The following is a 14,811-nucleotide window of genomic DNA, read 5'->3' as shown; positions in this document are numbered from 1 at the left end:
TGCAAGCCCATGGGTTCACTAAGTAGGTTAACTTGTCATACCTGTACTTTGGAGGCTGAATGTGCTTATCTTATTTCTATTTCTCATGTTATGGAGTGCATTAAGCACAGCACAGCCAGCTGGTCAAAAGTGGTGAGCAGTTCTGGGCTCCACAATATAAAAGGATGCTAAGGTACTTGAAAGTGGAGGGCAGCAAAGCAGGTAGAAGATCTACAAGGCACGTACTGTGAGGAGAGGCTGAGGACACCTGGGTTGTCCAGCCTGGAGAAGAGGAGGCCGAGAGGCGACCTCAGTGCTCTCTGCAGCAGATGTCCTTAATGTGGGTTTATAGCCATAGCATTACTTTTTAAACAGGTCTGACTGTAGAAATTAACAGACTTGCAGGAAGTAATCGTATCAGAGCAAAAATAATAACCCTTTACTCAGACTTCTCCCGTTTCCTGTAGCTTCTTTCTTCTTTTTTTCCACCTCTTGTATTAATAATCCCATAGAAGCCCTTTTATGTGCACATAACCCCAGGATCAGAACCGGAATACATATTCCTAGGAAGTCCCCAGAGCAAGTGAGCTTTGCTGGTGAAAGGAGTTGAATTTTGCCCATATTTTTTATCTTAATATCCAGTCAGCCATGCCCTCAAGACTCAACTGCAAGAGAGGGCTATAATCTCTGTGGATGTTCATGCCTGTGCTGCCTTCTCAGATGAGAAATCTTTCTGCCCCTTCTTGGCGCAAAGTATTGTGCATACAGTGGTCTGAGCCAGTTAATCACGGTTGTGAATTCTCCTCAGAGCACTTCCTTTTCTGTCTTATACCCTGTTATCCTTGGTATCAGCTAGGTATTGTTATGCCAAGGTTTTCAATAGGTTTCTGGCTTCCAAAAGCACATGGGGATAGGTAAGTTGAGACTTCTTCAATCTCTACAATTTATGCCAGTGAACTAAAGCCCAGTGCAGAAGCACCCCAGAATAAAATTTGCGAGTGAATCTTCCCCAGACAGATACAAAACTTTTCATTTTCACAAGAACTGATATGCTGATCCTTGCTTTGCTCTATGGAGGAGAAACAAATTGTAGAAAACTTCACAAAATTGATTATAGGGGCCAAATGCTAAGGAAAGATATTTCCATGGTAGCATTAATCACCATTAGTATTAGATTTACTGCTACTAGTGGCTTCTGGAGGGGACCCTCTCTGCCTCCAAGGGAGACAGCCAGCTGGGCAAGTCCAGTTCCTACTGCAGCTTAGCACAGTTTTCTTTCAGTCCTGTGTGAGTGGGATTATCATCTCTAAACAGCTCAGGTTTGGATGAATAATTTGCATTATGTCATTTGAACATAACGTGGGATTATGGACACGTTCCTTTGGCAACACATCTTTATGGCAGGATGCGCTAGCAGGCCCTCAAAGCGACACGAGAGCCAAGTGATTACAAAAGACGGATAAAAACCATACATAAAAACTGCAGCCACACTGTACCCAGTCTTTCCTTCTGGCTAGTGTTTCAGGAGCCAGCAGGCCATGTGCAGACCCATGAGAGATGGCAGCTAGTGCCATACACCGGATGCTCTTTGCTCTTCTTCAGCAGAAGCAGAAATCAGGCACACTGGGGACGGTTCTTAAACATAGACCAGGAGCACACGCTTCGGCAGCTACAAATCTCAGGCAGGCTCTGCTAGCTCGACGAAGCCTTGCTGGCTTTGGTCCTCAGTGTTTTGCCACTGATGGCTTGAAGAACTGCCTCCAGCCTCTTCCCTTGCCAATCTTTTTTCACTGCCTCACGGGAGGAACACGCTAGGCATGCCGCAGCATATATTTGTATTGTGAGTGGTGAAAAAGAGCAAGTGGATGCGTGGGGTTTCTTTCCAGAAAGCTGGTTTATGCTCTGTAATAAGGTTTGGCCTTATTTTTATCAGGATTAACCTCTAAGATTTGTACGTGGAGTTAAGCTCCGATGCCTTTCTGCCTAACATGACTGACTTGGATTTAAATATATGCATATCAGCTTTAAAAGCTTCTAGAGCACTTCATGTGAATAAAATTAGTATTAGGACGTTTCAAGTGTGCAAAAGATGCAGGGAGAGCAAATCTCATACGAGGCATGACTCCGGGTCCCGCTTTTTTCCTGCCTTAGTGCCTAACTCCACCTGCAATGGCTTCGATGATGCTGTCCCGAGGGCTTACCGAACGACGCCAGGAAAGCAGATCTGCTTTGTCGCTACCGTTCGTTTGGCAACGCCTCAGTTTTTAAAGGTAAGAGCATGTCCTAGGTCCCGTTCATTCCAGAAGTTCTCAAAACACTTTCAGAGTGGGTGACGCTCAAAAATCTTAATTTAGCTAATTGAATGGATTACAGATATCACATTTCATGCACAGAAATCCAGTGAAGAGGATTAGCAGGGTGAGTCGGGATCTGCACAAGTGGTGTCACTCCTGCCCCCTGTGCACGGGAAACCCAAACCCTGGTTGCACGAGGAACAGCAATGTCACTTTGCAGATAGGCTGTGCATCTTCTGCTCCTGGGATGGGACAGGGCACAGATGGCTACCCATGCTTTCATTTGTGCCCTGCTCCTAGTTTTCCTTCTCCCACACCTGTTAGTAAAATAGTTGCTTCTGGGAAACAAAAAAGAAAGAAAGAAAAAAAAAAAAGGATAGACAACGTAACCTTGAGCCTGACACCATGGTTCCCTAATGAACAAATGCGAGCTACTGCATCAGGTGTCCCATCCCCAGGGGTGAAGAGATTAAAAAAGCACAGCTGAGACACAGGCTGGATGAAATCACTGCCCTTTGGCCTGGCTCCATTACTGCACGGGGCCCTTGTGGGGCACTTCTGACTGATTCATGGCCCCAACAGGCAAGCAGGTCCCTTCTGAGGTGTGTGAGGACACCTCCATTAATCTTAACCATAGTGGTCACGCTAGAAGCAGAGGCTGGAGTTACGGTTCTCTGGGAACACGGGAAGCAAATTCCCCCACATGGGTAACTAGCATCTCAAAGCAAACACAACAAGTGAGCCACTGTGAGGGAGACCACAGCTGCAGAACCACCAGGGGAAGGTTTTAGCTGCCAGGAAATCCTAAACACTGATCTCTCCAGTTCACCTGGATGAGTCACGTAATGCCTGGTCTCGGCTTTGTCCTCTCAAATGAAGGCAGAAATATGTATCTGACTGGCTGAGCATGGCAGAATCAGCATTTTGGTTTCACATAACAACGCTTGCACATTGCACCTGAGCAACTACTGACTTGTAGAGTACATTTTTGGCATCAGCGTGGATTTAGGTGTAAACTGGAGAGGGAGAAAGAGGAATTTAAGGTATGCATGAAGGGACCAGTGACACGGGAACAGATGCAATAGATTGCTCTTTGTAATTAGCAGGAAATGTATTAATCCTCCCTTTTATCTCCTTATCTACTGTGTATTTATAACAAACACAAGCTAGGTGAAGCAGAGAGGTGAAGCTACACCTCTCAGTAAGTTGGTTTTCTTCACCATACAGGAGATGTGCATCGTGGAAGAACCTTTAGAGGAATTCACGTCAAGACACAGTCTGGAATGGAAATTTTTATTCCTGGATCACAGGTCGGTGACAAGAAAAGCACTCTTGATTGTGTTTTGTGCTTATTTACTGCTATTTTCATAAGTGCAATTCTCTCAAATGGTGTTATGTTTCACATCTAAATCACATGAACAGGAGAACTACCACTAAAATTTCTACAAAAGCTGATGTTTACTATTCTACCTTGCATTTATTTTTATCTGTCTTCTAAAAGAAAGCTATCCTGCTTCTCAGGCAGAATTTGTGATTACCTTGTTCTTGTTTGTTTTAAAAACTATCAATGGACTGAAGCCTGTCCCACAGCAAAAACATCTCATTATTATACAGCTGTGGAAATTGTTCTTTCAAAATCCAGCCCATGACTACGTGTGCAGTTCCCACTGAATTACAACTCCTTTGCCGCAGGTTTTCACGTGAAGGCCCCTTAGAAACAGAGCTGCTTTCCACCAGCACCTTTTCCTTGAAAAGAAAGGCTTATCTCAGGTTTTGTGCTGGGAAGAAGGTGCCCGCAGGCACTGCTGTTCTGGTATGGGTCCCAGATGCAAGGCAAACCCCTGCTGGGCATCCCAGGCACTATGGGGCAAAGTCAGGATCCCCCGGCAGCTGGGACTACATGCCTATGAGTGAGAGTAGATTTGGGCTTTTAGCATATCCATGTCAACACGCAGAGACGCTGTTTGTTTCCTGGTTGTATGAATTCACTTATCTTGTGCCTAAATGCAGAGCACCGCCGATTATAGGATACTTGCCTTTTGAAGTGCTGGGTACTTCTGGCTATGACTATTACCATATAGATGACCTAGAGCTGCTCGCAAGGTGCCACGAACACTGTAAGTATTGCAGAACCCACATTTCCTTTAATTAACCAGGATACCTCCTTTCAGTAAAATGTAGTTTCTGTTAAAATAGGTGTAAACTCAGAAGGTGAGGTTCCAACCCTTGCCTCACAGCCATATGCCTCAGTGTAATTATAACAGATCGGGTGCATCGTAGCTGCTCAGCATCTGGGCCATATTCCTCTAGCTACAAAATGAGCACTTTCACCTCCCCTGTTCCCAGAAGTAGCCAGTGAGACTCATTGAATGGGTAAAATATGCCAGATTTGACCCCTGCTCTATTAGTGAAGAATATACAGGAACAGATCAAGCAATTTCTGAGGAGATTGCGTTTTGTAAAATTCTTGCAGATTATTTACTGTAATGTTGCTCACCAAGTATTTGGCATTGACATTACCTGTGATTATTTAAAGATAGACTATTAAGATTTAATTGGAAAGCTCTCTCACTAAGTAAAGAAAATGAGGCAATCCTTTTTAAATATTTACTTATAGACTTGACTGGAACGTCTCAGTCTTACTGCCTCTGGGTGGCCTGAAAATATCTGGCCAAAATTAGTTTTTTATATGTTGACATTAAAATATAGAAAGGCTAAATACGTGCATCTTTGAGATCCCCTTGAAATCGCTGGAACAAAAAGCAGACATTAGCTTTGTCCTTGAATTTTTGAAACTAATAACATACCACAGTTTACTGTACTTCAGGTTCCTGTCAGTCTGGGAATTTTCTTTCAGTTTCAAATGATTTTTGTGTTTGCACAATGTTATCTCGTATACTCACTTCATTCTGCAGTCACTAAAATCCATCCATACGGAATACTCATCTTTTCAAGTATTTTTATCCTGTACTTTTCTGCTATAGATCTTCAGATGATCACTCTTAGAAATTAATCCCAGATGCCTCATTAAGCAGTATGTGAGCAGCACATAAACCAAGGAAAGATTTATGTTTAAGTTGTAGCAGACATTAATGCAATTGTGTCTAGCGTTAAAGTTAATTGTACTGTTAAAGAATGTACTGTTCGAGCTGTCAGAGGAAGGCACGTACGGATCGTTATGATCATCTCTATCCTAAGATTCACAGGCCCACACACTCAAAAGGTACTTGGGCTCTGATCTCCCTTGGGAACCAGAGGGGCTGTGGACACCTTTGTAACACTGTTCATATTTCATGTCCTCCTCACGCTGATAACCGTGTGACCAGCTGTGTGTACTCTGTCCTGACAGTGATGCAGTTTGGCAAGGGGAAGTCGTGTTGCTATCGGTTTCTGACCAAAGGACAGCAGTGGATCTGGCTCCAGACCCATTACTACATCACGTACCACCAGTGGAACTCCAAGCCAGAGTTCATTGTGTGCACACACATGGTGGTAAGGTATGGAAACTGCCGTCAGCCAGCGGGGATGTGAAGGACAGTAAGACAAGGGCATCCTCACGACTGCAAACGTTTCCTCTTAGAAACATGATGTGTCTTTTATGCTACAAAAATGAAGCCTGAGCTCTCTAAAGGAAATCTGTGCATTGTAGAAAAACACTCAGACTAAACCTTGCTCTATGCTATGCTTCATTTATTGACCACGAGTTTAGGGGCAGAGTAACTATTGCATTTTTCCATCTTGTGCAAAAATAGGGAATAGACAGCTGCCTCTACTATTCTGCTCCTTAAATCCTTGTTTTTTGTTTTTGGTGTGTTTAGTTTTGTTTCAGTGAAGTTGCAGAGTAGTTTTAGGATGTGAACTTGACATCTACTCTTTAATACAGTTCTTGATTTCAAAACGATAGGTAGAGAAAGGAATGAAAATTAAAACGTAGTCTCTCAAATGTTGAGCAGTTGCATCTGACGTGATTTTTTTAAGCTGCTCGTTTAACCTGTAAAATTTCACAATAATTTGTTCCTCTATTTGCTTGAAGCACATTTTGTGATGGATGTATAACACCACCATGCTGATACATAGAATTATATTTTTACATTCAGTTACGCAGATGTTCGGGTAGAGCGGAGACAGGAGATGGGCTTGGAAGAAGTGTCCTCAGAGGTTGTGTCCTCAGCACTAAAGGTACGATGAAACCAAGTTTTTTTTCCTCATAAATACATGTAGTAATTGCAACAATTTCCTATGCTAACATCACTGAAAATTTCAGCTGTCTTTCTGAGTGGGTTTCCTAACAAGTTCAGAATTCATTGCTCACTTGAATAATTTTGAAGTAAATTGGATAAGTTCATGAAAGGATAAACCTGGAGATCACAGACAGCCACAAATTAAGTGGAGCATGGGCAGGGGCAATGAGAGATATGTTCATGTTTCCTTGGCAAAGAACTACAGTTCTGAGATCCATCTGGACATGTTCTGACAATCCTTCTTGGCTACATCGCGGAGATCTGCTGAGGGAAGAAAGAGAAGCTCCACACAGCTGAGTGTCTCACAGAGGGTGCAGTTGCTGTCAAGTCCAACTCTATGCAAAACACACATTCAGAAAAACATCTGACTGTGCAAAAGGACTATGGCAGTAGCTTCCTATTTATTTCCACCTCAGTGAAAGTTCACTGGAAAGAGGATTAATTAGATGCTGTTTGGAAGGGACATCAACACTTGTGCCCAAGTCTTCTGCTGGCCTACCTGGGATTAGTTCTGCTCAAGTAATTTTAGGCCAGCCAAAGGACTGGGTCTGCAAGTATTACTAGATGCATTTCAAAATGTTTTTACCCTGACAGATGCAATAGCTATTGTCTTTTTTGTTTGTTTTAGGACAGTGGCTCCAGCTTGGATCCTGAACAGCACTTTAATGCACTCGATATTGGTGCCTCAATCCTCAGTGCTAGCCGGACACCCTCGGTGTCATCCAGGAGCTCACCAAAATCTTCCCACACACCCAAGTCAGACCCAGCGTGTGAGTGGCATTCCTGGGTTACTGTGTTATTTTGTGTTTAGCCAAGTTACAGAGTGTGTGTCTATATACCATGGCTGCAAATTAACATGAGGTACTGATATGTGTTTGTCAGTGACAATGAAATGCATCATCTGCAATGGTAACGTACGAGATGCAAGGTTCTAGTTCGACTGTCCATACACTGGAAAATGGGTAGCAGAACTAGCCATGAGACCTGCTACTTAGGTCTGTTATGAAAATAAATACTTCTATATTCAGATGTGAGGGTGTCAGTATGAGCAATGAGAGGCTCCTCCTGACTTACCTGAATAAAATAGCAGCCTAAGGGCTCTTCTGGCCAAGATTAAAGATGCTCCAGCCATGACTTGGGCACACCTTATGCACTCTTTCTGCTCCCTGATCTGGAAGAAAAGCCAATGAGCTAACCAAAATTTACAGTTATTTGCTCCATAAAAGGGAGTTCCAGCTGCTCTAGAACAGCTCTTGGGTCCTTTTGCTCTGCTCATTGGAATCATGATCTATCGCTTTGACTTTTATCTTTGCCCAGACCCTCCTTATGAGTTTAATTTTACTCCCATTGAAGCCAACAAGAACAGCCCCGACTCCAGCTGGAATTCAGACAGGCCGTAATCATTTCTAGCCAGGTCTCACTGTAATCCTGACTTCCAATGGAGATGATTTGCAGTTTGTGAGAACTCACCCACACTTTTCTTGCAGCTACGCCAACAAAGCTGACTGCAGAGGCTAGCACCCCCTTGCAAAGGACACCCAGCACGCAGCAGGACTTATCTGCACACAGACTCAGCCAACCTACTGCCCTGCAGGTAACTCCCGAGAGCCACAGGAATAGGCAGAAGGTACAAGGCATGTGCCACGTAAGCAATTTGGCAAATCAAAGTGACTTGCACAAAAGCCATGGCATTAGAAGAAATCTAGATTTTAAAGGAGCCAAACTTACAAATAAAGTTTTGTTTTGTTTTGCTTTGTTTTTAACCTAGGCTTCTTTGCCTTCTCAGCCTTCATGTGAGCTTCTTCCACAGCAGTTGCTGCCTCAAGCAACTTTGCCAAGTCAGCCTGCACCACTGGCACAGGTTAGTTGGGGCTTCAGAAGTGGAATAGATCACTTGCCTCTCTCCTGGTGTTTTCACCCTTCATCTAGTAAATTAATTAATTATGAAAGGCCAGGTCTTTGGGGGCTTTTAGGTTATTTCTTTAGTAGATATAAACCCCAAGTCCACCAGCTCTCAAACTCTTAAAATGTTTTAGGAAAGTAATCTGAATTGTACACTTGTTTGCTTAAATATTTTTCTGCATACAGACATTCACAGCAGAAGCGCAGGTGCAAGTAAGTTCCGAGTGCACACACACATCTACTTCACAGGAGGACAGAAAACAGAGATGGAAAATCATTTTTCAACTCTGCTTCTAAAGAATCAGGTCTCTTCAAAATCAAGGCTACAATGAGAATTGAAAGCAAAAACTAACAAAGACACTCCTAAAACACCCGTTTGGCTTTGCTGAAGCACAACTAGCCAGCAGTAAAAGGCACACAAGTTCCACAACACCTATCCTGTGGGTGTGCTAGCAACAGTGAGGATGTCGCTGGAGACAAAATCCTCCACTGAAATCTGTGAACCCACATTTCAAGTGTGGGTGATGGCCCAAAAAGCCAGTGTTTCATTTGCAGTGGATTTTGAAGGAGTAAATTTGAGTACCGTGTTCTCATCTCATTGTTTCTGCCCTGTGGTCGTGTTGTGATGAATATCTATCTCATCCTCCTCTGATTTTAGAAATGACAGAGTCCTGGACCTAAGCTGCTTCTATCTCTTGTACACTGTACTCCCTCGCAAGATCTCAGAGTTTCTTCCTGTAGCATAGAAAACTTAAAAGTCCTGAGGATCTCTGCTTTTAAATAACAAATTCTCATTTATCTTTTGTGTTTAATATTCTTTTCACGACTCCACGCTGGCATGCAGTGAAGAAACAGCATATCAATTATCTGCTCTGAGCAGTCATTTTCTTTTACAGATATTCCTCTCCTTTATTCATTAATGCATTTCCAAACATCAATTAGTTTATTTATTATAAACCTGGGCATGTTCTGCTTGACTCTCTCCTACATCCCTCCCTTCTCTATCAAAGCTCTTTCTGGAGAGATGCTTTCCAGTTGTTTACCAAAATCTCTGCCGCCTCACCCCTTCCCAATAAAACACTCTTGCTGATGCTCCAGCTCCGTTTATTCCCCGTGCTGTTCAGTTGCATGGCCAACCCCCCAGCAACCCTCTTCTTGACCAGCAGCAAAGCTCAGTCACTCAGCAGTGACCTGAAGAAGCCCAAGCTGTAGATTCCCTTCTTGTGAAGCAGGAAAACAGCACCACAAACCCACATCCCACAGCCCCGTGGGAAGGCCACGCAGGCACAAGAGGAGCCACAGAAGCTGCTGCCCGGTGGCTTTTTGCTCCTCACCCTCAGGTGAAGGTCTCACCAGACACACGGATGCCAGAGCCTGTGGACATTTAGGACCCCTGATAGCACACTGATGAGAGTCCTTGTGGCAAACAGCATCCTTGAGGCAGCAGCAGCTGCAGTGAGCAGCCAGCACTCACCCGGGGCTCCATCTGCTTGAACTTTGGTTTTGTTTCAAGCAAACACTGTGCAGGTTTTGTCTCCACCAAAATACAGTTTTAGACCCTGACCTGCCTATCTGAACTAACCCTAAAGCACAGTCCTAGGTGCTGCCTGAATGTAAATGGTTTACTTTAAACCGAGTGCTCCCCATTAGAATATTTGTTTGTTTGTCTGCCTCGTTGTACTAAATTAAAATCCCCTACAACACAGCGGATGTTGATGACTGAATAATAAGCAGCACTAATAATTCTGTTTGGGATTGCGCAGGTGTTATTCGGAAGACAACAGCCACGAACAAGTTGTTCAGTGAGCTGCAAAACTAATGAAACCTGGTTTCCCAGGGGCTGGCGGGGCAGGAGGGGAACGAGCGGGTCCCTCTCACCGCTGCTCAGCTAGAGCTTTCGTGGCATTGCAGCAACCTGGTGCTCTTGAGGCTCTTGCAACTCTCTTGCATGTCTCTAGCACCGACCAGAAGGATCGGAAGCTGGAAGGTAGAAGGAAATGAAAGGTTCATTCACTTAGGAAACCGAGCTAAAATATAAACAGGGTCTCTCTCCTTTACCCAGCTACCTATTTTCATGAAACCTGTAGGAACAGAATGTCTTCAAGGTGCCCAACTCTCTTGTTCATCACATCTCTGATGGGGACCATGCCAAGTGCTCACACCCAACATGTGCCAATCCCACTCCCTGGGCTGCATGAAAAACTATTGTGTTATTATTATTTTCCCTGAACTAACAAACCTTGATTAAACTGGTGATCCTGTGCAATTATAGATATCTCACCTCTTGCTTCTTTCCAGTTTGTACCTGGAAAGCTGGGACAGCTATAACATGCACATTTCTAAGGATCCCACAGAAGTTTGTGAACACCTTAGTGAGACAAATATCAACCTCATCTGATGTTAACGGCAGAGTTAAAGCTGCGCAGTGTTTTCTGTGGAACACTTTGAGTCAAGCTCTTATAATGCATGACACAATTACAGATTTCTTCCTTAATTGGTAAAACAGTTAAAGATCTTGAGATAAATACTCTCTTGTGCAGGTCAGTTGCTGTTGCTGTCTCATTGTACAAAAACAATAGAAGCTTTGTAATCACAGGGGTCACTGCTAGAGTTATCAACAAACTTTGGTTTTGGAGAGGAAAAGGGAAAAAAGTAAAAGAGAGTTCCTTGTCTTCTTCCTTAGCAGCTCTCATTCCACTAGACCAGCTAATTGGTGTTGCTGTCAAGTGTATTATGACAAGAGGAACACGAAACAGAAAACAAAAAGACAATACTAGATTATATACTGAATATTCAGTATGCATATTCAATATGAATATGCTAAATATAAGAAGGTGCTGAAAAAAATCATGGAATAATGATCTAAAATCAACAGCAATACATTTTTGTGTGCAACATTGCAAAGCAAATCCCTATTTAAAAGTAAGGCCTGGACATGGAAATTGTTTCTTATTGAAGTATAAAATTATTATAAAATTATCTCCTATAAAATTCCTTGCATTCATTAATTGAAGAAAACCAGGTTCCTTTCCCAAAGTGTCTTCAAGGAGTTCACATGTTAATGAGAAGTTTGCCATCAGCAAGCCAGGCAGTCAAAATGAAGCTTTTGGCTGAAACTGTTTTTAATTCCTTTCTGAAAAAGACTCTTTTAACAACTTCAGAGTAGACCTCAGTAAGAGTTCATACAGAGAGAATTAGGTTCCAAGACCTGGCTTTCTAAAAAGTCCTTCTGCACAGACCCACATTAAGGCAGGAACTGGCTGCATTTAACCTAGCCAAGCCATTGCTACATCGCATTATTCCACTCCTAAGACCAGGGTGCCCAGGTCTCTTCTGAAACATGGAGCAAGGGCTCGAGCCAGCAGAGCAGGCAGCCCCTTGGAGTCACTCACCTCCCTTCCCAAACATCAGAGGTTTCCACTCATCCATTACTCGGGTTAATGCTTTCTGCATGGAATAGAGAAAGAGCAAGAACCAGCTCTGAGCTCTCCCCTTTAACACCAGTTAGAAGTAACACCAAGTTCCCATCAGGGGGCTTTGACGCTGCTCTGGGAGAGGATGGGGCTGCAGGTGACAGCGCTGCTGACAACAGCGCCAGAGGCAACGTGCTCACATTATCTCCTTGGGTAGATCATGCAAGCTGCGAGCACTCACAGATGTCTTTCCCATCAGTGGGCTCTGGGGGCCTCCAGAGCATCTGCATGTGATGCCTTGGTAGCCCTCCTCTCCCCTAACCGGGGCTGGCAACCAGCCTCCCCTCAAAGTGGCCACATGAGGAAACTCTTTGGAGGGTGACCTCCTGAGCTGGGCTGGAAAGACGCCCTCCAGATGCGTACATATAAATAAACCCAATGAAGTTCTCTTCCCTTCTCACCTAAAGGACATTTTCATGAAGATTTCAGCTGTTTGCTGGAGGGAACGTGGAGGTACTTTCATATATTTAGCTGTTGCAAAGTGGGCGGTGAGCTGATACAAATCTGACCTGTCATATTTAGACCTCTCGAAGTACCCAGAAATTTCATTCATCTGTACAGTGTTGCTAGCACCAGAGTGCTCCTTATTTCCCTCCTTGTTACCATTTTTGTTTTCCTATTAAAAAAGCAAAAGCCAGCAATGGTGTAAGCAAGTGCAACTCCATTAAGCAGGAAGGCTCCAGCAGCTTGCATCATTTCACCCCCCAGAACAGAGCCACGAAAGTAACCACGGGAACAATGCGCCATCTTCAAGTCATGCAAGTCAAAGCAAAACATTTTCTTTTATTTTTCTTTTGCCTGAATGCTCCCAGCACTGCATGTTTTCAGAGGCCCTTGAATGCCCTGATTAGAGAAATGCTTACAGATTTTTTTTTGAAGTATTACACCATGCTTTTTTCTCAACTTTTTTTTTTTTTTTTTTACTTTTGGAATATGAGATCATGCAAAGCAGTGATTCCAAAGCCAATTAAAGCAATAATTAGCATTGGTGGACTTTGAATCGTGCCTGTAAATACCAAATAAAGCTAGGAATTTGTTGCCATGCTAGTCCCCTCCATGCTTATGGGGTGATTCTGCTTCGTGCGAGGCATTGCTGCTACTGGCAGCTGCACTTTCTTCTTGACCCTTATTAGCGATCTCCATTTTGTATTATTATTTAGAATAGCCTTTCTCCCACTGAGCTTGGCTATTTATTTTATGTCATGTATAAAAATAGCTTAACGAGTATTTCTTGTACCCTGGCCACTATTCAGTTGCAGAAATGTAGAAAATATTTACTGTGGTCAGCTGTTGCGTGATCACGTAGTAAGTAATCGGCGGAATAAACCATCGCAGCACTGCTATTTCTGTGAGGAGCAAGGAAAGTGTTGGTAAAACACACTTGGAATATGCAGCTCTGCAATGCTAAGGGCTCCAAACTACACACTAATAATAATAATGCTCTCATTTGCCACCCAGTTAAGATGCTCTTGATATTTTAAAGCAGCATACTCTCAAGAACAGGCATTCTGGTAATTCTCTAACTGAACAGGGTCAGTTGTAAGGAGATCACTATAACTGAGGCAATTTAATATATGTGCGTAAAATTGGAAATAGAAAAGATTTATCTCTGCCTAGACATTACTATATTACAAACACGTACTTTATTCCTTTCACTGTGCTTTACAATCAAGAAACCAATAACTTCTTTCAAAATAATGTCATACCGAGGCCTGCTTCTATTATAATGACTGATTTATCCCCTTTTTCTTTCAGTTCTCGGCACAGTTTAGCATGTTCCAGACCATCAAGGACCAGCTAGAGCAGCGAACGCGGATCCTGCAGGCCAACATCCGCTGGCAGCAGGAGGAGCTGCAGAAGATACAGGAGCAGCTCTGCCTGGTCCAGGACTCCAGCGTGCAGGTGGGTTACTGCTGGGAGGGGCAGAGCATCTTCTCATGAGGCACTTGATAGGGCTGGCATCTTAAAATTAGCTCCAGGGTCCAGGAGATGAGAAATCTGGCTCATCTGAATGGGGATGCTGTCCTCTGGAAGCCTCTTGAGTAGCAAACATCAAGATTAAGAGCATTTTGGAATAAGAGAAGGAAGAAATATCTCAGCCTTGTGGGGGTGAGAAGAATTTGGGTCATTTACAGCAGTATTTTAATGCTTTGTCTACCAAGTCTTCAGACTGAGCAGCTGCAATGGAACGGTCTTCACATTTGGACTCAGCACTGATTATGACTCTCCAGTTCATTAGCTTCCATCCGTTCACTGCGTGCTTGGTGGTGCCATCGCTGATGCTCAGTATCACGTCTGTCCAGCTCTCCCTTAGCCAACAGCCCTCCTTCAGGCACTCCCCAAGTGCTCATCCCTTTTAGATCATTCGCTCCCTGTTTTCCAGGCCTAGACACTCAGCACAGGAGATGAATTCCCTTGTCATGTTTAAAAAAAGAAGAAAAAAAAAAAAGGCAACAAACCTCTGCTCAAACCTTTGTTCATTTGTTTACACCTGGGAGGTGCCTGAATTTGTTCTTCACAGGACCAGCTCAAGCCTTTAGGGTGAAGCCGCCTGAGGCTCCTGTTCTTGTGTCTTTGATACCTTCTGCACCGTGCTTTGTACTGCCCCTGATGTCTACCGCACCCCATGAGTAACAGTGAGTGCAATTTAGCACATCTCAGGTTTCATTTAATGACAAATGGAGAAATGATCCAGCTTTATGGAAGTTTTCTAAAAGCTGGGTGATTACTGCTCTGTTCCTCATAATGTAACTATAAATACCGGGTTAAATGACCCTTGCCAGAAATGTTGCATTGGGGACCCACTGTGAGCATTGTACTAACAAGATTTTGTAGAAGACAAGCTCTGTCACATAAATGAGTATCTCAAAGAACATTTTAAGCACAGGATGAAAACCTGGGGCCTGCTGAGGCCAGTGGGAA

The 14,811-nt window shown here is 43.5% G+C and overlaps 1 protein-coding gene across 5 annotated transcripts in view; it reads left to right on the top strand.

The window, feature by feature from the left end:
* Positions 1-14,811, top strand: part of NPAS2 (neuronal PAS domain protein 2) — a 100,279-nt gene that overhangs the window by 74,464 nt on the left and 11,004 nt on the right. For 4 of the 5 annotated variants that reach the window (XM_068680466.1, XM_068680463.1, XM_068680493.1 and 1 more), the window contains 9 exons: positions 2,131-2,249; positions 3,501-3,583; positions 4,284-4,390; positions 5,623-5,770; positions 6,371-6,452; positions 7,143-7,284; positions 8,002-8,108; positions 8,283-8,375; positions 13,645-13,791. In XM_068680466.1, coding sequence (XP_068536567.1) covers positions 2,131-2,249; positions 3,501-3,583; positions 4,284-4,390; positions 5,623-5,770; positions 6,371-6,452; positions 7,143-7,284; positions 8,002-8,108; positions 8,283-8,375; positions 13,645-13,791 — 1,028 coding nt within the window. The remainder of the gene's footprint in view (positions 1-2,130; positions 2,250-3,500; positions 3,584-4,283; positions 4,391-5,622; positions 5,771-6,370; positions 6,453-7,142; positions 7,285-8,001; positions 8,109-8,282; positions 8,376-13,644; positions 13,792-14,811) is intronic. The other variant, XM_068680475.1, reaches the window with a different exon arrangement.

The sequence above is a fragment of the Anas acuta genome, chromosome 1 (assembly GCF_963932015.1).
Source record: "Anas acuta chromosome 1, bAnaAcu1.1, whole genome shotgun sequence".
Taxonomy (NCBI): Eukaryota; Metazoa; Chordata; class Aves; order Anseriformes; family Anatidae; genus Anas; species Anas acuta.
This window is presented reverse-complemented; position numbering and strand designations above follow the sequence as displayed.